Here is a 25,959-nt window from a genome sequence, read left to right on the forward strand (position 1 = left end):
GCACTTTGTGATTCATTGTCACCTCAGGATACACTTTATTTACCATTTGAAATGGTGATTGTGTAATTAATTCAAGTAACATTAAATTAAGTACAAATAAGGTAACAATCCTAGATGCAGTAGCCACCTTAATAAGAATATTGAGCTTTTTGTGGGGATAGCAAATTAATTAATGGATGATATATGTTCCCAATGAGCCAGCTCTCTCATTTGCAATGTTGGAATAGCTGACATGGTCATGAACCTCTTGAGTTCAATCTCAGTCTTGATATCCTTTAAAACTTAAGCGGCCACTACCAATTGTTGGATAGTGCCTTTGTCCTCTTGCATACACTGCAAAGAATTTCAAGGTTTTATTATTTTTCGCTTGTGGTTATTTGCAATGAATACAAAAGTAACACTTGTCGATTCTAGTGTCTTTCAAACTCATTTGGTACAAAATTGCACTGCGGACTTCTAATTTTAGAGTTTTCAAAACAATACACACAAAATCACCTTCTACTGGTGCCATCTTGAATTAAATTCCTCCATTGCCCCTTCTGGAACCTTTCGCCCAGTGAAATTATGGGTATGTCAAGACCATGCTAAACTTTCTGATATATTAAACAAAATAGACGCTCTATCTCAGATTAGTTAGTTTATTATTTAAGTACTTCTCTCCACTGTCCAATTCTTCATTTACCTTATTGCGAAAGGTTTCATTCTACAGACTTGAAAAGTAGAGACAACATTTTTATTGATGATAAACAGGTTCACAAAATTTGTATGAATGCATCAATAGAAATAGAAATCGTTCTCTGTGGAAGGACTTCAGATGATTTGACACAGAATTTGACTGGAATTGTAGGTCATCAAACATTTTTGGCATTAAGAATATCACCATATGCTGCAAGACCAATGATGAGGATACTGAAACAAATAAATAAACAGGGTTGTGAATAATGTAAGTAGAATAACATATCAGATAAAATAGTGATAAGTTTATATTAGACTTAGGGGAGGTGAGGAGGGAGGTTGGGAAGGGGGAAATAGGGATGGAAGGGGAGGGAGGGGGAGAGGGAGGACATATAGCATATATGTGATTACTGTATAATATGTCCCCCTGTATATGTACCCACTATGCAACTTCCCACCCTTCGCTCTCCTCTCACCTTAACCTCCCACCCCTCCCTACACAAGGGAGTTGTCTCTCTATTCAAATTGCAGTCCAAGTATGCAACCAGGAATTCATTTAAAAAAGCTGCCAGGGAGATGTACCAAGAACATAAGTGGAATGGCTCAAAGACAAAAAACAAAATTTGAAGAAAATTGTCAACTTGTATTAATCTCTGTGACTCTCATTGATGAAGAGGGAGGGAGGGATTACTGGTTGCCTAATGAGACTGCGGTACATACATTCTCCTTTTTAATGCAAGAATAAAGAGAACTTTTTCTTTTCATTGCAGTAATCACACGTGACTTCACCAAAGATTATTTTGATCAGTCAAAGCTGCCTGTGACTTAGTTAAAGGATAACACCTTTTAATTGTTTGGATGTAAAATTTCTATGTACACACAATGTAGAAATGATAGCCATAATAAAAGTGCTTAAAAAAAGATTTTTTGATATAACAATTAATATAACTGGGAAACATTTAAGAGCCTGAGTTGAAATAAAGGCTGACCTTAACTAAGCAGATAGTTGCCCTTCGTTTAATCTTCTAGTGGAAATTCCATTAGCCTACAGCTACTGATGAATAATTTCCTGCAACATTTCCCATATAATATGCCATTGTCTAAGAAGAATTTAATAGAGAAAGTGAAATAATTTGTAATGTGATCATATTAATGGTTATTGCCTTAATCAGAACTACATTTGACTTAATGTATTCTGGAGATCATACCCCGGGATAAATAATTAATTTTTCACTTTTTCCCCAATCCTTACAGAAGTTACATAATAGAAACCCTCCTCTTCCCCCATCTTTTTTCTTCTCCCTTAAATGAGTATAAAAGAGCTACTGTTTCATTTGTTTCACCTGATGAATATGCTACTGCACTTAAACATACCTCACGTGACTTTATAATTGTGGTTCTATAAAAAGTTGCTAGTAATAAAATAATATATCCTTGTTTTGATTTCAAATTTGAGAAGGACACAATCTTTCATTAAGGCATTATTCCACCCTAAATTATTCTAGTAAATGTAAGAAAAAGGTGTTTGAAGTCTATCTCTACGGAAAAAAACCTAATGTATTATATTCATTCCAGAATTACATACCCCTCAATAATAACACCTAATAAAATATTTGTGTTCAATCCAAGTTTTCCTACATAATTGATGACCCTAAGTTTAAACTTAAATAAATAATCGGTTTCCTTTAGCAAATCTGCCTAATTCATCTGAAACCCATTAAAACTGCTGTCAGAAATTTAAATTAATTGCAGTGGAAACAGTAATTTGCATTAAGAGCATAATTGTTGGTCCTGAAAATGACTTGCTTAACAAGTAACTTTTCATATAACAAGGGATGAGCAGAGGGGAATTTCCAGAATGATTGCACACCTGCTACTTCAGTTAGTGTTTAGCACTCATTCCGCTAGCCTAATCGCTAGTGATCCAAACTTGTACACAGAATTAGTTGAATTAGAATTAAAGTTTAACAGGTTTGCAGTGATAAATTCCTGGAAAAAGGTCAATTCTCTCCAGAATGCCTACTGCATCGGAAACACCAAATGAGAATGTATAGAATCTATTAAATACCTAGGCATTACCTCACTCACAACCTTTCATAGGTGAAACCTTTTAGGAAAGGTAAATTGAAGTCTACAGCACTCCTGGAATTTATTACAAACTAACTACATGCTATATCATAATATTTATCCTATGCAACCAAAAATAAAAATCATTTAAGGCTTGTACTTGTAAAAAAGTTCAGTATTAATCATTTGCAATTGCTGGATAATGCTGCTTCTATTAATTCAAATCTATATTTTCTTGATTATTTAGGTCATCATAAGCTTAATGCTTCTTTTTCTGAGGAACTTCAATTCTAACATTAAAAAATTTAAATTGCTTAGCATTCGCCTTTTTAATTTTCCAAGAAACCTCACTCACCTTTTGTCAATTACTGTCATGTCCATCATCCCCAGCCTATTTATTTGGGATAGGCCTATGCTGAACCATGATTCTCGACTCCTCCCTCCACTCCATCTTCACTCTTGTTCCTTAATACCTACCATCCATTTATCACCAATCTGAAATAAATATTGCTTGAACATGTGATTGAACAATCTGATGTTATGTTAGGATGACTGATAAGTACTCAGGCAAACAAGGGGCAGGCATGGGAAAGGGATGTTGGATGGAATGAAGGGAGGGAGTCAAGAGTTGAAGAGAGGTTTACTCTAGAGTAAGATGTTGGGTTGTGTGTTTTTTTAAGAGAGATAAGAGAATTATTTGTGTCCATCCAAAACCTACCTTAACCAGTAGAGTACCTGCAATAATAAAATTCAAAAGCAATATAACTTATATTCCTAGCACTACTTTTTAACACAATTTGTACCCCAAGCAATAAAAATTATCTGCTGCAAGGTGTATTGCAGTCTCTAAATCAGTTCAATTAATTTTAAATTTTATAATATCATATATGAAAATGACTCTCCATCTATTGGAGGTGTACTAGATCCACTAGTGCTTGGATTATTTCAAAACCTTTCAAACACAGTATACATTTCGAATTTATTGTAGACACCAAATCAAAATAAAGATTTGTGTCTGCAAGGCTTCTCATCTATTCTTTCCACAATGAGTCAGTATTTTTGATGTATTTATTTTTCCTCTGTAATTTCCTTCATCATATCCTTTGCCCACTAATAAGAGTATGCCTAGGGTTGATTCTTCCCATAATATTCATACAGGCATAGTTACCGTTCCTTTTAATTCATTGAGTCAGTAGGTTTCTCATTTTTGTTTTATTTTCCTTAGTCATCTTAACCATAATTGTGCCTCAGCAGAAAACTTTCCAGAAAAATCGTAGTGAGATGTTACAAAATAGGTTACTGATGATCACCATTTTCAGGTCCCAATGAGTAATATATTTAAAAGACAGAAAATATTTCTGTTGACCAATACAATGAGAAAAACGTGTAAATATACTAAAAAATTAGTAAACCTGGTAATCTAGAATGCATAAAATAACTAGGTATTCTCTTATAAAATGAAAATGAAATTAATTTATTTGGATATTACAAAAGTGAAAAGCACATGGACCTTTTAATGACCAATTTCAGTGAACTTCTGCAGACCACAATTTTACTTCTCCACCAATTTATATAAGAATGAACATGATAAAAAAATTATACCTCTGCATTTAACAACAGACATAACTGTAATAGGTAATGCTTTCTTCATTAGCCTACAATAAATATATTATCTGAAGATTATAAAACCAACCATAGGAAGATGATTGCAGGTCATTCACAAGTCAATTTTGAAAGGCATTTCAAGGATTAAGTTCTTACAAACTTATGGAACATAAATTATGACACAAACACAATATTTTATCATAAAATACCCTATGAATGTAGATAGGGTCCTTTCCAAGCACTTTTATGGCTTTTTAACATACAATATGTTTTATATCTAAATCAACCTAAGTTAACTATAATTGGTCCTTAACTTCAAGTTTAAATTCAGAGCTTCTTGGCCATCTATGAAATATCCTTAACAAATGTAAGCATGAAGGGACTTATATGAAATCAAATTTAATATGAATAATGTTTAAGAAATTTTAACATTTTTGGATGGATGTTGTATACCATCAAGGTGATTGGGGTCATCAAAAGGCCAACTGTAGAATCAATTTGATTCAATAAATAAATATATATATATTGTTTGAAATACAAATGGACTGATGGTCAAATCTCAAAACAAACTAAAATGATAAATATTCCTACAAAAATGTACTCAAATAACATAATATTTGAAATTATTATCAGAATATTCAGACTTGAGTTATCACAAGGATAATATGAATAAATCATCACACTTCCATAAATCTTGCACATTGGACAGTACTTTTGAAAACAGAAAAACCACTTTATTCAGCACATAAAATACTCACGTTAATTGTCACATTATATTTCAAATATATATATATATATATATATATATATATATATATATATATATATATACATATATTAATCCATCACATATTACAGAAAATATTTTCCACAATACTGCAGTAAGACTATTGTTTTCAACAATTTTACATCATTGGGTCATAAATTTTGGCAGAAATAATAATCTCATTGAGTGGTTACTTTTTAATAAAAATGACATAAAATGGCACTTGTAAAACAGTAACAATGGCTTCAATCAACATATTTTAGAAAGCTATCCAACAGTTAATGCCTGTTAATGGATTATAAATAATAGGAAATCTAAAATTAAAGCAAAAATTACTAGAATTACCAAATGTCAATTGGCAAGCCCGAGTATTTTCTTATGTATTGTAAACAAAATATTATTAAAAATACCAAAATATGCTTATTTCACAATTTTTTCATACTCTCAAGAAATATATCAAGAAATGGAAAGGAATTACACTTATAATGCAAGACCACACAAATGATAATATCAGGTGTAAATAAACAGTCTTCATATCACAATTAGGAATTTATGTAAGTATGTGTGTATATACTTAAACTGTTAAGCTTAAAATAACAAAATTAAAGTAGTTTACTTAGTCATTGGTTTTCCATTTATAAAATGAAAAAATAAGCAAAATTCAATTTCAAGAAAAATTTTCCGTGTTTCCTTACCCCTTGACTGAGTAAATATCATAAGCACCAAAAGAATGGCATATGAAACAGATAATAAAAGTTGGGAGAAAGAAAACAATTCATATGGAAAAAGTATCAGCCTTAATTACCTATTCAACTCAAATCATAAATTCCAATTTAATTAGGGTACTTAACTTTCTTATGGTGCTTAAATTGCATGCTCAAAGGTGAGCTCAAATCATTGATCACCATAAAATTATATATATATATATACATATAGCATGCCAGTAAATTAGTTTTCACTAATGTTGTCTCAGATATTTGAGAAGTGTTTTTTGTTGGATATGAGCTATAAAACATTGCATGAACCACCGCAGATTCACACAAACTAAGTCTTTTAACAACATCACCTATAATAAAAAGGTTGATAAAACAGTCAACAAGCCCAAGATTTAAATTCTTCACAACTGGGCATCTGTGTGACATTCTTCTTTCAGTAGCACAGAGGTAACTTGTCACTCATTTGCATTCAATCAATGTGAGGGACAAGCTAACCATTCACTTGCTTTGTTTGGGTTAATAACATGTGCCCAAAGCACTAACCTACAACTAAATTGCCACCTTAAGGCAACTTGATACCAATCAATGTATCTGTTTCTGCATGTATTTATGTATACATATATACATTCATACATAATATATACTTTTAATTCACACTGGAGTCTCATGATCTGCTTCTTCAATTCTGCCCAAGCGCCAAGCATTAGGATCAGTTGCTGTAAAAGAAAAATACACATGTATTGAAGAGATACATTAAAGATTTTAAACTGTACAATGACATTCCTACATTCAGAATACCAATTTCAGGCAATGTAACACCACTACGTGTTGCTCCCAAACAATTTCAGTTATATTCGCCCTCCATTAATGTCTTTTGTAATCCTGTGTCAAAGCTAGGTAAAATATGTGATGATTGGTACATTAAATGACTAAAAGTTATCTCTATTCATGGATATATCATTTATAGGTGAATTCCTCCTATGTATCTAATGCATGATATAAAATTATTATGACTGACATAGTTAGTAATAACACAAAGAATTAAATTCAAAGTTTTGACAAACTGAATTTTGATAAAGAAGATACTAAAGTTGGTAGGTATGTCTACTATAAATACTACAGCATAAAAAGCAATCAATGTACCTTAATAAAAATTTAACAACAATCATATGCAAAATAATATAAAATATATATTTAAAACCTCATAACTTTAAACGTGAGCTATGTGAATAAACAAAAACAGGATAAGAAACATTACACTACACTAAATGCATTCCATTAATACATTCATCTGAAAGTAAAATCAAAATATGTTTTGTATTTTTCAGAATAAATTATCACAGTATTGAATAGATAACTAAAAAGTCCTGCTCACTTTACCCTCTTCCATGAAATATTATTAAATGAAAATCCATTCTAAAATCAAGAACCAAGGATACTGATAAGATCAATAAACAGCAAGCAGAATCAGTATATGGAGCATTCATTATTTTTGGTGTTCAAGTAGCCACGAAAATGAACATATCCTTTACTGTATGCCAATACTATGAGTGCATCTAAATAAATACATATAAAAGTAGGTACACATGTATCTATCCAATTGATATATTAACAAGCAACCATAATTAACTTTATGAGTTTTAACAAGAAAATAAGGTAAAAAATTAGATGTCCTATCATGCTCCAAACAATCAAACATTTCAACACAAATTTCCATTTGACTTACCACAGTAATAGTACCTAATCCTAGGCATACCTAGGCAAAAAGAAATTAGGTGTCCATGTAATAATCATCACTGTAATTATAAGCCGTATTGATGGAAAAAGCATTTTATTGTCAGCAGTAACCTCACACATTTCATTAGTTATGCCATTGACTTTTTTAAAACCATATACTTCAGGCTTTTTACAGCATAGTGTGTTGCACTAAATAAATTCACACACATGGCAAAAGTATGTACTCACTTCCACAAACTGACAAGTAAAGGAATGAATCAACAGTTTTAATGACAGAGTGGTCAGAATCACAAGTCACATTCCAAATTTCAACGACAAATATGCCAGGTCAACAAAAACACCCTCTGTGCCGACTAAAAAATAGTAACGGCATTATTGGGGGTCAGGAAGGCTTGATGGGAAGCAGAATGTTGAAGCGGCAAGGGAAGAAGCAGGAATTAATGAGCAGATCAAGGAGTGCACACACATACACACACACACGCGGGAATATGATTTGAGAAGGCAGGGAAATTCAAATGACAAACAAAACTCACCTGCCTCTACAACTGGGGCATAGCGACATCTGGAGTCTTTTATACACACTTAGAGAGAGGAGAGTGAGTGAGAGAGAGAGAGTAGCTTCTCTACAATTCGTGATCGCCACACATCCTACAAGAAGCCCACCTTCGTTCCACACCATCCCCCTCCCCCCTCTCATCTTCCTCCCCCATGCTCCCTCACTCTTTCTGCGCACGCTCTAACAAGGGTTCATGCTCACAGACAATTTCATCATGATCTAGAAAACACAACAAAGCAGAATAACAAACAAAAGTTCAGTTTACACATAAGCGTATCTCTTTTTTTTCTCTCAAACCGAGTCAATTAGTGCAGTAAATAACTAACATGGGTTGAAGTGATCCTTCCTACGAAAAGGAATAGGTACCTAGTGAGGTGAAAATAATAAACAAGCAGAGAGATCTTGAAACGTGGATTAATTGCAATGCCTGTTTTTTTGCATCAAAATCCATGATGCCAGGTGTCTTTTCTATTTTGATTCAGTGCAATGAAATCAAACTGCAGTGCTAAATTTTGCATGACACTTTTTGGAGAACAAAGCAAAAAGATGTGTGCATAGAACCAGACACAGTGTGGAGAGTGTTGCAGTTTACATGCTTGAGGAAAGAAATGCCCAGCTAATATTTATTTCTAGACATTTAAGCCACTATACACTGAAATTTAATCCAGAAATGAAATCATAAATCGTACAGGTAATAGGTAATAAAATGTACAGTAAATGGGGTAGCTCAAATTCATAATTAGCAGTATTTCAAACATTTAATTCTCCTGCAACTATAGTGGAGCTGAAGGAATACTAAAAGGTGAGATTTAACAGCAAAAACAGTCAAACCAGTTAATAACTTACAATGATACAATGTTTGATTCAATGACAAGGTAACAGTATACCAAAATTAATTGTGAAAATAAAATCCCAGAATATTACTGTGCAAGTAGCATGCATCTAGTCCCAGAATGTTGGTCTCTCTACAATATATTCCAAAGTTAACGTGGCAAAAAGAAAAATTTATCAACAAGATAAGAGTTATTGAGAACATGGAGATATTGGCACTCCCTTAAACACAACAGGCAGCCCTATCAAACCATAAAATTACATACAGTATACCATTTCACAACATTCACCACTATCTAACTACACACCTATAGGTTTTTGCATTAACCTTCACCCATCTTAAATTATCAATGGAAAAAAGGATACCTGAATATTGAAAAGAATCACAAACAGGTACAATGTACAGGTATAATGCATTAAAAATATCTTTGTGACTGAGGAGGAAAGAGAAGAGTCTCTAAACAGCTTATGGAGAGCTACAAGGAATGAATAAGATGTGAGCTAGATGACAGAGAAATCATGTTCATCTCTGAATTCTGTGAACTTCAGTTCCTTATGTAAAGTATTGTTAAATGGGTTGAAAGTATTGTGAAAGTGCCTTTTTCATCCATTCTTTGGTAGTGAGTACACTCAAAGAGTTATTTTGAAGGGTCAGTCGCAGAGATATTTTAAATGAATTACAATTAATGCAATCCAATACTGATTATATTGAACCCAGCATATTAAAGAGGATTTTAACCTTCAATAATGCCCATGATCCTTCAGACTGAAATTACCCTTTCACCAGTACATACGTTCATAATCCTTTATAAAAACATTGCAGTATGAATTGTGACTTAATGTAAACCAGACTGAACTTTCCACTTCCAGTTAATGATAAAACTAACCAGTCTTTTGTTTTTTGTGCATGGAGTGCTTCACTTTGCACTTACAGTTTTTTCATAAATATATGGGCCATGAATTTTTAATGGGCCTCATTAAGTTTTCTTAAGACAACTGATAATGGAAGGTAATATAAAAATTGACACTAAGGACTTTTCAGAAGACAATTATGTCAAAGTGCTCAGCCTGATCATTCACAGCTTTCATTCCAGTTTACAATATCTTGTTGATGATGCAGATCATGTAAATTGGGTTTGGACCCAGCTTGCACATAAGTTTCAGTCAGAAACAACTCAAAGGTGAGTTCAACAAAACTTGAGTTTGTGCTCTCTGCTTGAGAACTTGACTTCAACAGAGTTAAAAAATTTCAATAACCTAAGTAACCCCGAATAGCCCATGCACTGCTGAATTCATAAAATATTGCTCAGGAATTTAAGGATATAGATATTGAAGTTGATAAAACATGCATGATGACAAGTGGACTTCCTTCATCACATAAACCCCTACTAATGGCAGGGGACAGTTAAAATTTGGGATGTTTCTTCAGATGAAATCCAGAGCAGGTTGCTTATGAAGAAACAGAGAACAATCAACAAAAAGAATTCATAAATGAAAGCATGGCTACAGTTATTAGAAGAAGCCAACCCATTTACCATCACAAAAAATTGGAAAATTGTCAGAGAATTGGACACATCAAGCGAGACTGTTACCAAAAGAAAGGAGTAGATGAGTAGATGCAGTCAATGGCACCCATTAAAGGATTCCAGTCTCAAGAGTCAAGCAAGAACAACAAGAGCAAGTAGAATGAGATAAATCTCCTGTAAATGTATGAGCATTCCTTACAGTGATAGGGATCTCAAATCATCAGTCTTAAGAAAATAAGATTAAGTGGTTTTCCCAACTCCTTGTCAGACAAACAGTAGAAACATTAGCTTCAGTGATGCAGTAGTGATGCATCTTTAAGTGTATGTACCTGCTGATTCAATGATAGTTGGGAGAATTGAGTTCTGTGAAGAACAAGTAACCTAATGACACTAAAGAAATAGAACAGGTGCATCATGCACCAGATATTGCTACCAATCTTGCATATGTTTCAGAAATGACCAACAAGTGCTGGAATTGTTGTTTGCCAAACATAAATAAATGTGAAATATTTCATGAGAGTGATTTCAAGAAGTCAAGTAATGTCCAGCTTGATGCCAACTGTGTGGAAGGTAAGTAAAAATAAAATTATCTGCCTGCAGTAAATCTGGGTACAAATTGTAATGGATGTTCCCAAGAAAAATGTAAGTAACATTTTGAATTCCTGTAACAAAGAAAAAGAGATGTTTCAGGCATGACATGGTGGAATATCATGATTGATTAAAAATTGGCGATTTTCCATAAAATAAGATTTATTACAACTGGTTTCAATGTAACTACATCATCACCAGGTAACAGTCATCACTCAGAGACTATATATGTATACAAAATAGCAAGTAAGGGGAGGGTAGTGGAAAAGCAGGGAGGAGGTGAAAGATGAAAGGCAGCATTCTGTTGCATAGCAGTCAGCAGCAGTATAAAGCAAAGCTGGACCTGATGGTTAGGTGTGAAACACAAATACAGGAGGTTGGCTATGAGCCCATTTAAAGAGGATGCAGTAGTAGTGAGGTGTGGTAAGCATCAAGACGAACATAACATGGAACAATGGGTAAGACAACAGTGTTCACTTTCACCTCTTTTGTTTAATATATCCAGATTGAATTAGCTGAAGTATCAAACTTGAAGATGATTGAAATGTCTGAAGAAAAAATAGATAATCTCTGTTCAACTTTTAATATGGTAATGCTGGACAAAAATGAACAGCTGACTTTCACCCTGAAGGAGATAAAGGCCACTCTCACATTCAGGCACACAAGCTCAACGAGCATAATTAAAGTGAAGACAAAAATTCTAGCGGTGAGTAGGCATGGCAAGCTGTATCAGCCAAGCACAAATGACTTCCAACTGTAAAAATATGTATCTGAAGGAATATTCAATCAGAACTTTGTGTGGAGCATGTTGCTGTATGGGAGCAAGATTTAAATAATTACAAGTGATGTAGAGAAAGAGGGCCAGGGGTTTGGATTTGCAGTGTTACTGAAGAATGTTTCAGATGCTTTGGGTAGAAAGAGAAGTGAAATAGAATCCTTGAAAAGAATAGTGGAAGAAACCACCCTCAAGGGCCATTATAAAGAAGAGGAGAGATATACAGATTAGACATGTTGGGAAATATTTCAAACTTTGAGAGTGTTGACATGGAATGTAGTATTTTTTATGTATGCAGTAGTATACTGTAGTATATATGATGCATGTCGTAGTATGAATGATAAGTTCATATGAAATATAAAAAGTACAGGCAATCCCCAGGGCAGCACAGATTACTTTGAAATTGTAATTATTAGTAGTAGTATTTAGGGGAGGCGACCGACAGCAACGGTCATTTGCACCATTAGGGACGGACAGGAAAGGATGAAAAGTGGAAAGATACCCGGCATAAGCATTAGTCTACTCTTTGCGAAAGGCGCCAAGCAGTCCCCAGCTTAACGTCCCATCCGACAGAAAGGGAGGGCACTGAAAGTGCCCTCCACAAAGAACCTCAAGTAGGGATGGAGATACCACTGAAAAATATTCGATGCCACCAGGATTTGAACCAGGGCCCTCTGGGTGGGGAGCCAGTACGATAGCCACCACACTATCTCAATCCCTGCTGTAGTTAGTTACTACTTACTTTTTATATCAAGCAATCATAATTAATGATTGAATTACTTTTCTAGTTCTCTAAGAAATCACTTTTGATCGTGTAAAGAAAAATTTTTAATTACTTTTTGTTTACATCTAGCGGGAAAATAGTAATCAAATAGCTTATTATTTTTTGATAAAATTACATACAAGAACTTAGATAAATCATGAAAAATTTAAACAAAGTACAATTATTAGTATATTTTTATAAGAAAAGGTAATTAAATCTTTCTCAAATCCAATTTATCACAATAATGTTTCAAACATAAATGCTTATTACATGATATAGATATACTACTCCTTTCTTTAACCTGATGTATTTGAATTACTGACAAATTCCCTCATTGATATTGTGGCTAAGAAAAATAAAAATGTGATCTTCAAATACTTGTTAGCCATAATATAATTCAGCAAAAATAATTATTAAAAGATTTTTCCCATTCTGTATGCATAACATATTCACTTTTCCTGTTTGACAAATTACCCATTAATTACCTTACACAATACATAAATTAAAGAGGAGGATTAAAACGTATAATAGGTACTCTGATTAGTTGAACTTCCAAATGAATTCGTGTAAGAGTCAACTCCTGCATGTATTTGTTCTTATTCTTTCTTCAGTGCATATATTGAAGGAAGTATGACCAAGATGTCCATAGGACCTTGTCTAACAATAGGTTAAATACAGGGTCTTTGAAGGTAGATATACAGTTATGTACCATTGCAAATCTAATATGCTGACTAAGAGAGAGTAGCGACACTAATATCCAAAAGAGTTAAATTTTTATGAAACCGTCCATATAATCAATGTCACATTCCAATGTGGGTAATTGTAGCTGATTACTCGGAAAAAAATCATTTTTAATCTGATTAAGTATCAATGATTAATGAAAAAATGGAATACTCAAATTTAATGTAACCTGATTATTCCATTTTCTGATGTTATCATATTGCATGTATTCAGATTAAAAATAATCAGATAATGATACCCTTTTTAAAACCTGATGATTTCATAGATTTGGCAATGCCATATGTCAATCAAGAAGATTAATAAAACAAATAGGAGATACAATTTTGAAAATAATTCTCTTCAAAATATCTTTAATTCTTATAAAAGATACAATTTATCTTTCAGAATACCAATATTTGCATGTATGTATAGCATATAACTTTACCACAGAATGGAGCTCTGGAAGAAGCTAGCCTACCAAGTAGAATCAGCAAAATCTAAAACAGCCATGGCTAATTGATGTAATAACACCTTTCAAGTTGAGTTGGTGGCTTAACACTCCTATGAGTCCATAAAGTTTTCCACAACAGATATTATCATTATACATCTGTGTGCACAGCATCATTATATTCACCTAAGTGCTAAATCAACAAAATAAACCAAACTCACAACATGCAAACTGAAATAACTTCTAATTATTATATGGAGACCTCTACTCATTTACAGCTTCAGGTAGACCAAGTGAGTCATCCTTTAACATTACCTTCTATTATTCTACTCTAACCACCTTAAAGGAAGAGTTTTAAAATATTGCCTATATTATTCTAATGCAGGGGTTACAAACACCACATTTCATGTCATTTGCACGCCAATTCACCTACCCACTCCCTACCAATAATATCGCACTGGTCTCAGTTCCATTAATGGCTTATTATTTGAAAAAACTGATGTTCCCCAGAGGTTAAGAAAAGTGTCCAAATAAGTACTTCGCATAATTACTTAGACCACTATCTTATTGGGTGGTACAAATATGGCCCACTGACTCCATCAAGGGAAATCCAGTGTCTTTGTAACAATGTAATTATAGTTTGAGTCAATACTTCATATGTACATGGGAAGGCCCAGAAGTACCCAGCCTGACCTAGAGATGGTGGTAGTTGTTTGAAAATATCACTGTATTAGAAAGCATACAATCTATAAAGCATATGTTTCAAGTTCAAAGACTACATTGTTTAGTATTTGTTTGGCAGCCATCAATAGTGAATGTTTTCAGTGAATTTGTGAAAATGGAGAAAATTGGTCATCGTTATGTGATACAATACTTTTATTTGAAAGGCCTCAGGCAAACCAATATAAAAGCTGAACTGTATTTTACTCTGAGTGAGTCTGCTCCTTCGTTTACAACAGTAAAATATTGGGTAGCAGAGTTTAAATGAGGCTGTATGAGCTGTCAAGATAAGCATCACATTGGTCGACCAAACAAGGTGACGACTTCAGAAACGGTGGAGAAAAACCACAAAGTGATACTGGATGATGGTCAACTGAAAGTGCACAAGCTAGCAGATATAGCAGGCATTTCAAAAAGTGCAGTATATCGCATATTAACTAAAAATTTGGACATGAGAAAGCTGTGCAAGATGGGTGCCGCATTTGTTCACACTCAAGCAAAACCAGTGTCATGAAGATGTTTAAAATGAGTGTTTAGCAAAGTTTCACAGCAACAAAGCAGAATTGTTGCACCTATTCATAATCATGGATGAAACATGGGTCCATTACTTCACGCCCAAGACAAATGAACAATCAAAACAATCAATTGAAAGGGAGAACCGACTCCAAAGAAGGTGAAGACTGGTCATCTGCAGGCAAGGTCATGGCATCGGTTTTTGGGATTCGCATGGGATAATTTTCATTGACTATCTTGAAAAAGGAAAAACTATCAACAGCGAGTATTATGCAAACTTATTGCAACATTTGAGTGAATAATTCAAGCAAAAGCGGCTGCATTTGGATAAGAAGAAAGTGTTATTTCACCAAGACAATGCACCAGCTCACAAATTCGTTGTTGAAATGGCCAAAATTCATGAATTAAAGTTTCAATTGCTACGTCATGTACCCTACTTGCCAGATTTAGACCCTTCAGGTTATTTTATGTTAGCAAACTTGAAAAAATGGCTCGGTGGTCAGAGACTTTCCAACTGTGAAGAAGTGATGTCGGCAGTTAATGACTATTTTGAGGAGCAAGAGAGTTCTAATTATAAAAAGGGTATCAAACTTATTGAACATCGCTGGGAAAAGTGTATAGAGCTGAAAGGAGATTATATTGAAAAATTAATATATTTTTTCTAAAATTTTTGTGTTTCCTTTATTGGGTTGGGTACTTTTGGGATTGCCCTCATATATCCTCTATGCCACAACCTAGCCTAGCCCTTAGCTTCCCAAACGTCATATCTTGTCTCCTACATTCCAAAATGTTTGATTCATCTATGCCATACTGCAATAGCGAAGCACTATCCAAAATTGAAAAGGAAATTGAATTTTTTCAATATATTAAGATAGATTGAGATTAAACAACAGATATTTAGGGAACAGTGAAGGGTAAAAAGAGAAGATAGAGAAGAAGAAAAAAATGTTAAATCATAGATAGAGAGGAGGATGTAAGGAGATGAAGCAACAGGTTTTGGTCAAGAGTGGATGGAAACAGTAGGGGTGCAGATGGCCACTCAATTTGCAGAACACCTTTTGGTGATGGTAACTATGACATTATCATTCAAGAAAATCCATCATAAATGTAAAACTTAGTGCATGCAAATACAATCAAAGTTTAAAATTTTCATAAAAAATGAAAATTCTTCCAAGTGCACTAATATTTTTCCTTTGCTCAGCTTTAATACTTTTAAGCCTATTTATCTTATTTAATTGAACATTGAGTTTCTTAAAGTAATGTAATCATGGAATGGTAAGATAGTTTTCACTGCAGTGCATTAGGTCAACAGTGCAAAGACAATTGTTCAGGATTTTCTGAAAGTTAGACCATATATGTATGATGTGATTCCTTAAGGTTGGTAGTTGTGCCTTGGCGTAAAATTGATTTAAGTTTTTTAAGAAAACTTGTTCCTACCATTTTATTGACAGATAATATTGGTTGCCATATTAGTGCAAGAGTAATCTGTCTTCTCCAAACTTTCTGAGACAGGTAAATCAGTTCCATCACTCTAAAGTTTCCTGTAGGATCAATTAAACAATTTTTTAGCACCAAAGGAATGTAACTTAGTGAAGAAATACATCACATTTTCTTTCCTCAATTAGATCCATAACTGTACAAATCATAATAGATTTAAAAAGACGTAAAGAGTTTAATTCTTGTGAGATTTTTTGTGCATACAAATGGTGTATGATGCATGCCCATGATTACTTTTTGTTTGATGAACTCCAAAATGAATCACACATGAGGATTCTCAGAAATTAGCCAAATTTCAACAATAGGATGGTAGGAGATGACTTATCATTTTAAAAATTAGAAATACTTTTAACCACTACCATATTCAACTTGACTAAGAAACTAATTTTGAATAAATAGAAAGAAAATAAAAGAATAATTAGTGATGCTTAACAGTGAAATGCCAATACTCACTGACAATAAAGTCAATCTGACTTGACCAGACATTGTTGATATAACAAGGTAGCTATAATGAAATGGTTTACTAAGAAAACAGATATATCAAGTTTATTTTAAGACCAGCATACGGCTGAGTGTGCTGAAAATCTCACTAGCATGAGAGAACCATGTGAATACAAAATCCTTCATTTAAATTCAACTGAATTTAATGATTACTTTACTTTATGAAGAATTCCACATGTATGGAAAGGGAAGGTAGTATTTATCCAAACTGGCAACAGTCACAATCCAAGAAACATGCAAAAGACCAAAACTGGTAATTTTTTATTAGCTTCTCTTTCTTCTCTCCAGAAGTGTTCATGCTTCTTACTTCCTGGTTAGTGGAATGCTATTCATGTAAAATGCCAATGAAACACTTTGGAAATAATCAAGTATTGTTTATTAGTAAGAATGTGAATGATAGAGCTTGTTATTCATATACTTTTGAAAAAGGGTGGTTTGTATTTATTGCACTAATTTGAACAATAATCCATTTAATTATTTCAGGAAATACAACAATAAGGATACAGAGCATGAAGATACAATCATCCAATTACTAAACATTGAGAATAAACTGGCAAGCATTTATGCATATGTAACATATACACCACATGACCATAATAGGATGAGTGAGGCAGCCACCCATTTAAAAGATGAAAGGATGAGATCTATGACAAATGATACTACCACATATTAAAAGTCTGGCATTATACATATATTACTCAAAAAATTTTCAGTGACCACTGTCCCCAGAGTTAACAATGATAAGTAGGTACTGCATACTCACCCACAGCTAATAGCATCACCGGTGAATTGGATAGTCATTAAAAGCAGCAGGAAAGGTATTAGGTAGCTAAAAAGTGGAAAGCAGGAGATACATTTAAAAAAAACACAGTATAACATACCTTGAAGCTGGCGATTGATCAAAGCAGTAATTCCTGGGCCATCTCCAGCTTTCTTAACTATAAGCATTGGCTTATCTTCCCCATCCTCCAGGCTATTCGGCAGGTGCCCATTGTTACTGGCAGCCATTGTTTCACTGACCTGCCATAGTATGTGTGGAGAGAAATGAGATGAACCATTTGCTCATGAGTCCATCACACTTAAGCTAGCAAAGAAGTGTGTGGTGCAAAAATTAGAAGCCTTTCTTAAATTAAAATTTAGGGTAAATATTTTCTAATGTAGTTACTGGCTAAAATACATGGTGCCATACATGATTCTACTTGGCCTATGTTTAAGACTTAGTAAGAAAATGATTTCTAGGTTAATCACAGGCCACTCTAAGGCCCAATAGGAATGAATGCCTTACTAAAAGCTAATGTGCAAACATAGGAGCAATTCACGCTCAAACCAGAACTGAAACAAAACAAAGATGTTATGATTAATCCAATGCCATGAATTTGAATGGAAAAATATGGAATAGGTTGGAAAAAATCATGAAAAGAATATTTAGGAAAAACCAATCAAAAGATACTTTCTTGGGCTGACCATAAATAATGATGCTTAAATGGCAACAGAATTTTGTATATTCTCATTTCCACTCCTATCTGGTTCAACCCATGGAAGATTCATAAATATAGTTAAAATACACAGTGATACTATATATTTTGAACAGCTCAAATTATTTTAGCAATGAAACATTCATTTATTAATAGTACTGTTCATGAATGCACCAAAATTATAAATAACTTTTTTCAGCATTAGCAGAAGTAGAGTGCTGGTTGATCCTTTTTTCAGCATACATAAAGTCATAAAAAGCAATCCAAGACATACCTAAAAATATCACTTAATTGGTTGCCCAAAGCATTGTATGTTCAACATAACTCTATCTTAAACCCCTCATATCAGGAAATTCATGGCCCTATTTTAGCAGTCACAAAATATAGTACATGTATTTATATTCTCTGAGGTACCAATATTTATCATCTATCTGTCACATGCTATCAACAACAGACAATTTATCACTTAAGGTTAAAATATTCCAAACAAGTATGAAAATGGATGGTTGTAGAGTTCTTGTCAATCCTGTTTGCCGAAATATTGTAAATGAGATTCCCCCTACTTTTTAAATCTTAAAATAACTGTCTCAAAGTCTGAGGATATAATACATTTTATCATTTAGGTGAGTACTAATCTGATATCAGGGGGATTACATTCAGAGATGCATCATTATAAATAATTTGCTTTAAAGCAGTAATAAAACTACCTGGATCACTAATGCATGCATTTTCCTAATTCTGTCAGAAAATTTTCACTTGGTAAGTTAAAAAAATATGTAATTTGAATAAAATTTAACTCTGGAAAAGGTAGCCAAAATGCATGGTTGTGCGGTGTAATCAATTAACATTTGAATATCCTGCATTCCTTTTATTTCTTCTTCCTCTTAATCTCATCTTCTTCCTTCCACATTTACACCACTTTCCCTACTCCTTTAACTACTTGAGTGACATTTGCGGAGTTGAGAGTACATCAGCTCTAATGTGGAAGTATAAAAGTTAATCCTGAAAATATTTCGAATATTATTACATTTTTAATTTTTGTTTATAACATGACCTTTCAAAAGAATTATTTCCCACAGTGAGATTTGGTGAGCCATTTTTATCAAAGTCAGTAGGTAAAAGCCACCTGTCAATCATTTCAATCATTAATTAAATCAATGGCATCTAGGAAATGGAAATATTAAATCATTTTCATTAAGAATGCTGGCCAAGATGGTGTAGGTATTGTGGAAACGCATGCATTTAATTTGAAATACGTGGGTGATTATCGCTATGGAATAGTACTAAGTTACATTTAATGATAGGCATGGTAAAGTTAATGCTTCCAGAATTAGTTGAAGGGAATAAAAATGGTTAGCAAAAGCACAAAATTATTTTCAGCCTTCTCTCTCAGTAACTGATGATAGGGGGTCTACAGAGTATCAACCAATCAATTGAGTGGCCAATTTACTATAAATGTTCTTAAATAATTGCTTTCAACTTCAATTGAAGAATCAATTAAGTCAACAGTTTCATTTCTAAAGTTTTGGAAACTTGCACCAGCCACTATACCAATCTAATAACATCCAATCGATAATCAGTATTATCTCAGGTTTTCAACAGTAGTTAGTTTTAAGTCAGCTACACACATAGGAGTCAGCAGGCAAACTTTCCTTAGAATATATAAATATAATTTGGCAACCTATAAGTCTCCATTTCATTCCTATTCCACAAGCCACAATTTTTAACATAGAAAAGAACCTGCTTATATCCCAGCTATTACTTGCTTTAGAAAAATTTCATTTCCACCAGCTCATCATTAAAATTTGATAATATCATTAGATGATCCAGAAACTACATACTAACAATGAATCTACGTTATGCTCTTAATTGCTGATTATTTTAAGATTAAGAATATTTCCATGAAATTCTACATTCTTAAGGCCTTTTTGATTGTCTAAATAATATTATTACCTATAACATGTAAACAGACATTCCAACTGGTTCACATTAAAAAAATTGAGTCATATTAAAGAAAGAAATTATGAACTGACTAACTAGAGTTTAAATATTCAGAAAAAACTTGTAAAACAAAAATTTTTCGTGATTTTAAGTTAATGGAAAGAAAAAATGCAGCTTTGTTAATTCCTCTTATTTTCACTTCCTCTCTATGAAAAATAGACCCATATTCCCTCCTGCAAACCTGCAAGGTAAGTTTCAGCAGATGAGGGAAAGGCAATCAGGTGAAGTATGAAAATTTGAAAGTCGTTAAACTCTCTGCCATACTCCTATGAACATTAAATGGATTTATTTGGTAATGGTGTCTATATGTCATAATTCCATTATACGCCTTTCATCATTCTAAGCAAGATTATAAACATCATATAAGATGTAAAATGATCAATTACTTTCCTATATTTCCCAAGGGAAAAAATAAATCTGTATTTTTAGTTATCTGTATATTCAGAAATTTTAAATTTAAATTCCAAGAATTAGAAACAATGACACTGTCAAAAAGAGTATTAGCCATAAATTTCAAAATCTGGCTTAGTTTTCCGAATGTTACAATTTGTATGACTATTAAGTATGTTCTGCATCCCTCCATATCCAAAGCATGCTAATTTTGGAAAAGATTATAAAACATTTTAAAAGCTCTTTAATATGTGAATACATGGCACACAGTTAGTGAAAAAACCTTGTTTCCCATAATATAGAGAAGACATAAATTCTACAGAATCAAAACTTACTTGAGCACTACTTTGACACCTAAAACGAGATTGATCAAAATCAGTTAATTTTTCCCTGAGATTATTTGGTCAGAGATTTTTTTTAATTTATGAATTATATTGTCTTTACAATAAATGCTGGTGGTGCTCAAAACAATCATCTAATATTCTTAATGTAGGCCATAATATGTCTATTACTGTCGTGGTTAAAAATTAATAATGTTGATTCATCAGTGTTGTGATGCCTTTAACTGCATTTATCAGATGTCGTGGGGCATCCATATTTTATATCAAATTTGACAAAGCATTTAAAAGTATAACATAGGAGCAAAAGAGGTAATTGGAAGGATGTCACTTTGAGAGCACTGAAATCTTGCCAGGTAACACTCAAAACAATCCAATGAAATACACCATATTTTAAGTCCAGCTTATGTAGAAATCAATGGTCGCCTGCTCCTACAATAGCTTAACTGATATTTTATTGGTTCAATTGAAAAAAATTATTGAGTAAACCTCATTATTAGAGGGGGAATGGAAATTTTGTAATAAAATATGACCTAATGGAAATAGAAACCAGGAAAGGCTATTAAAAATGCGATATTCAGCATTATCCTTACATATGATGTACTATTGAAATAGAATTTTACTCACTCGTAATTTGTTGCCACCTTGGCTAAATTACCAGATGGTGTCAAAAATTCATTAAAATATATTCCTCAGTTAGGCAAAAACGTGATGGTGATATTTCTCAAAGTTAGTACATAGTTAGATATGTGATTGCTCCACACTGAAGAACTCACAAAAGTAAAGAATCAGCCTTATGTGTGCAGTACAATCATAAATAAGCAATTTTTTGCTATTCTACTGGTGAATGGTAAAAAGTAGAGGTTTGGGAATATAAATATGCTTTCACTGATGTATTACCATTATCTTTCTTGCAACCCAGGATCTTCAGGAATCTAGTATCACCATTTGTGAGGGAGGGATATATGACAAAAGGCTCTGGAAGAAATTCTTGGACTAATGGGCATATTATTTCATACTCGTATTATTCTACTTAAATACATTCCGGCACTTCTTGCAGGTTACCACTGAAACTAATATAACTTACCACTTATCAAGCAGTATGAATAAGTTGTTGGAACCCCAAATATCCCATACTGAAAAACTATTTAATCAATGCAATCTTTAAAGGTAATAGAGGTAAAAACATTTTAGAATGAAAGTAAAAGATACCTAATATTTTGGTGTCTCAGCTACATATTTGCATTTTGAAGCATGATCAGCTACCAATTGGCTAAACTCGCAACAGTTTAATTCAAAAATTGTAATTTTTTGCATATTTACATTATATAACAAGAGATGTAAGAGCATATTCATCATGTCCATAGAAAACCTAACTATCACTTACATAAAAATATAATCTTTGAAATTTTTTCAGTTAATATTGTGCTTGTATTTGTAGATGTATTCACCATTTATAAGGGATAAACATACATTCTGAGGGACCTTGCATTCAATAATTATTGTACAGCAAAACAAAGCCATGCTCAATTTGATAACCAATGCTGAAGTACATAGGTACAGCACAAGAGGGTTTAATGAGTTGAGGATAACTGCTCATACCTCGGCTGTTTGCTAAGAACATTTTTTATGGTACTGTATTATTCCTGAAAGAATTACCTAGAAAACTAAGGGAAATAGGCAATTTGCTGTCATTTAAATCTTAACTATATCAGTTTCTGAGCGAACATCAATTACATACTGTGAATGAATTTATGTCTCTCTCTGTTGATAAATAATTTTATTCTTATGCATGCTGTTACTGCTAATATTTATTGCTTTCTTTTTTATTTATGACTATCACTTGTATTCAAACTCCAACTCCATTTGTGTCTATCTGGAATATTTGTAAGCAATGTGACGTGTTCCATACATGTCTTTTAGGAACCAATAAACATCAATCAATCAATTATCCATATATATGTACAGATCAGAAAATTGAAGTCGCTATGATGTAGAAGAAAAACAGTACCTATGGCCGAAAAGCATGATTTCACAACAGATCTGCATTCATCATAGTTTAGACTGTCAATGTTTATAAATGGAAAATACCAATATTATGAAATCTCTAGACAATGAATCCAAAAATAAGCTGTAAGTAAAATTTGTCATTTAAAAGTAACTGGAATTTAGAATCATTCAGATGTCATTTAGAATCACGGAAATAACTGAGAGAATAAGATTTAACATTGGACTGAAATTACATATTAAAAATGTTTAATGAGATGGGTTTACACTTAAGGTATGGATATATCAAGCTCAAGTAGGGTCCACTATTAATATATTCTGACACTCACTGATAAATAAAATTAAAGATAAATACATGCTACAGTCAAAATATCTGGGGTAACCACTTTTCAAACCGATATGCAAATATTAACGTGATAGCAGCAGCTCAGTAAATCCTAGCCAAATACCCAATATTTCTTTCTCATTCTCCATTGGTTTCATGTGGTTTGTGTGTTTATGGCCACACACCATTGAATGGCTAGCCAAGTATGCATGTAAGTGTTGACTTGCTGAATGTTGAGATATACTGTGAATCTATAGATATTCCCTCAAGCAAATAGTTTATTAGGGCCTCAAGAATTTCAGGATTTTTCTGTTGTGTTTCATCCTTGCAGAGCTTGAGAGGCACTTTTGAATGTCTATATCAGAAAAGCAGTTCAGCTACGATAATCTGGCTCCTTTTCTTTAACCACACTCATTTCTCATCTGCCTTGTTGTTAAAGATGCAAATTTAAGGAAGGAATGAGAGATTTAAACAACGCAATATATCTGGCAATTTTATCAATAATTCTGTCCAATGTCTTATTTCTAAGAGGTTTTCCTTCAGTAAATAATTTCAGAGAACAAATAGCTAGCTGGTGATTATGACCTGCAATATCTCATACTGGAAAAGCTATGATTGGGTAGCAAACAATGGACCCTACTTGAAAGTGTATAAAAAATATGTACATAAAATGCAGTATTAGAAAGAAAGATAAAGTTATCTCTTCCCTAGCCTTTAGCCGTTCTATCTCATTATCAAGTTAGCATACTATATGCTAATTGTTTTTACCAGAAAATTTTAATACTTATGCCAACTGCAACAGAGCCTCATTTGAAAATTATGCAAGTACATAAAAATAATTTGAGACAAATGATTCGAAAACAAATTGTGTCTCAGCTTGCCATGATAACAATATTTATTCTTATCCTCTGAATTCACTACCTGGAATGACAGTAAAATTGAAAACATCTTCTTAAGACTTTATTAGTGTCGTGGGTAATGCAGGTGAATAAAGAGGAATTATTCATTCGTACTAATCTCAATAGTTAAACTTATTGAATTATATAACTAAAATATTTTTATATGCTTCCTTCAAACAAATCCCTCATGGGCTTCTGATATTTCAATTTAAAACTCATAAAAATTGCCATTAAAAGTTTTCCACATGACTTATTAATATCTTGGAACTTAAAAAGTGAGTTACTCTCATTTTCATGAACACAACTATAGTCACAACTATAATAAAATATATTTCAATGATAACCATTCTGAAACATTTCTGTAAAACAATAATGGAAATCTTCCTTAAATGAAGTAATATTATGCAAAAAAAGTTGGATTCTTGCTTATAGTCCTGGCCATTATTTGTCTCACTGGGAGATTCAATCACAGCTCATAAATATGATTGATTACATGTATTAACCTTTCTAAGTGCCTTTTCAGAGAAATGATGCATTTAATGGTTCAGGAACAAAATTTATATTTTCACTTTCAATTCCTTTTGAAATCAGATCAATGCCCAGCAGCAATAAAAGAGCTACCAATAAGTAGTGCCTAATATGGTTAACCATTATGTAATTATTTTTTTCCACAGCTTTCAACTTTAAAAGCAATCATCCATCATCATTGACATTTTGAAGATGCCATTTTTTACTTCTCTTTTCACTGGGCATGGATATTTTTTCCCAGTAACTTAAAAAATCAAACAATTTTTCCTGAAATATTAAACTATTAAATAAAATTATCTAACTCCAAAACCAAAAGCATTAATACAGGGTTATATATAAAGTACATAGGGAAAAAGTAAATTGGAGACAAATGTAAACTGTACTGCCCTCTCAAATTCTAAGTCCTATTATCTAAAGAATGATGCATTCTAATTTATGCTTATGATACTTAATTATGGAAAATATAAATTATAGATTCTTTGATCATATAAATATGCCATTTAAAGCAACTAAATGGAGGGATGAATAAGACACAACAACATACTTCTTTTGATGCCAAGTCTGATCAACTTAACAATATGCCATTCAATACAATAGAAAATTAATGTAATTGATGTGAAGAGATATAATTTATACTAAGTGGAATATTTGCAAGTACTATTATAGCAACAAGTCAAGTTAAGTTGGATGTATCTATACAATGAGATGAATGAGAAATACCAATTAAGTAAATGATCTTGCTCAAACCTTTCCTGGATAAGATTTACACTCCATGTATAGGTATTCTCAAGGTAAGACAGACAGATGCTAAATTCGATTGGCACTCATGTGTCTCATCAAAGGTACTTGCCAAATGTGTTGATCAAAACATAACCAAGAATGTCCTGTATGAGGGTAATTACCTGCTTATTACCACCTACCTACTACAAACATTACCTACTTATATATATATATATATATATATATATATATATATATATATATATATATAT

The 25,959-nt window shown here is 32.8% G+C and overlaps 1 protein-coding gene across 7 annotated transcripts in view; it reads right to left on the bottom strand.

The window, feature by feature from the left end:
* Positions 1 to 5,295: 5,295 nt before the first annotated feature.
* The window catches only part of bves (popeye domain cAMP effector bves), a 134,047-nt gene continuing 113,383 nt past the window's right edge, over positions 5,296 to 25,959 (bottom strand). For 2 of the 7 annotated variants that reach the window (XM_071587787.1, XM_071587753.1), the window contains 3 exons: positions 17,886 to 18,024; positions 7,556 to 7,585; positions 6,366 to 6,545 (listed from right to left, as the gene is read on the bottom strand). In XM_071587787.1, the coding sequence (XP_071443888.1) occupies positions 6,481 to 6,545; positions 7,556 to 7,585; positions 17,886 to 18,024 (234 nt within the window). In that variant the 3' untranslated portion in view covers positions 6,366 to 6,480. Of the gene's footprint in view, positions 6,546 to 7,555; positions 7,586 to 8,271; positions 8,342 to 17,885; positions 18,025 to 25,959 lie in introns of those variants that run through there. The other 5 variants (XM_071587797.1, XM_071587761.1, XM_071587770.1 and 2 more) reach the window with 4 other exon arrangements.

The sequence above is a fragment of the Hetaerina americana genome, unplaced genomic scaffold, assembly GCF_022747635.1.
Source record: "Hetaerina americana unplaced genomic scaffold, ioHetAmer1.1.p SCAF_1, whole genome shotgun sequence".
Taxonomy (NCBI): domain Eukaryota; kingdom Metazoa; phylum Arthropoda; class Insecta; order Odonata; family Calopterygidae; genus Hetaerina; species Hetaerina americana.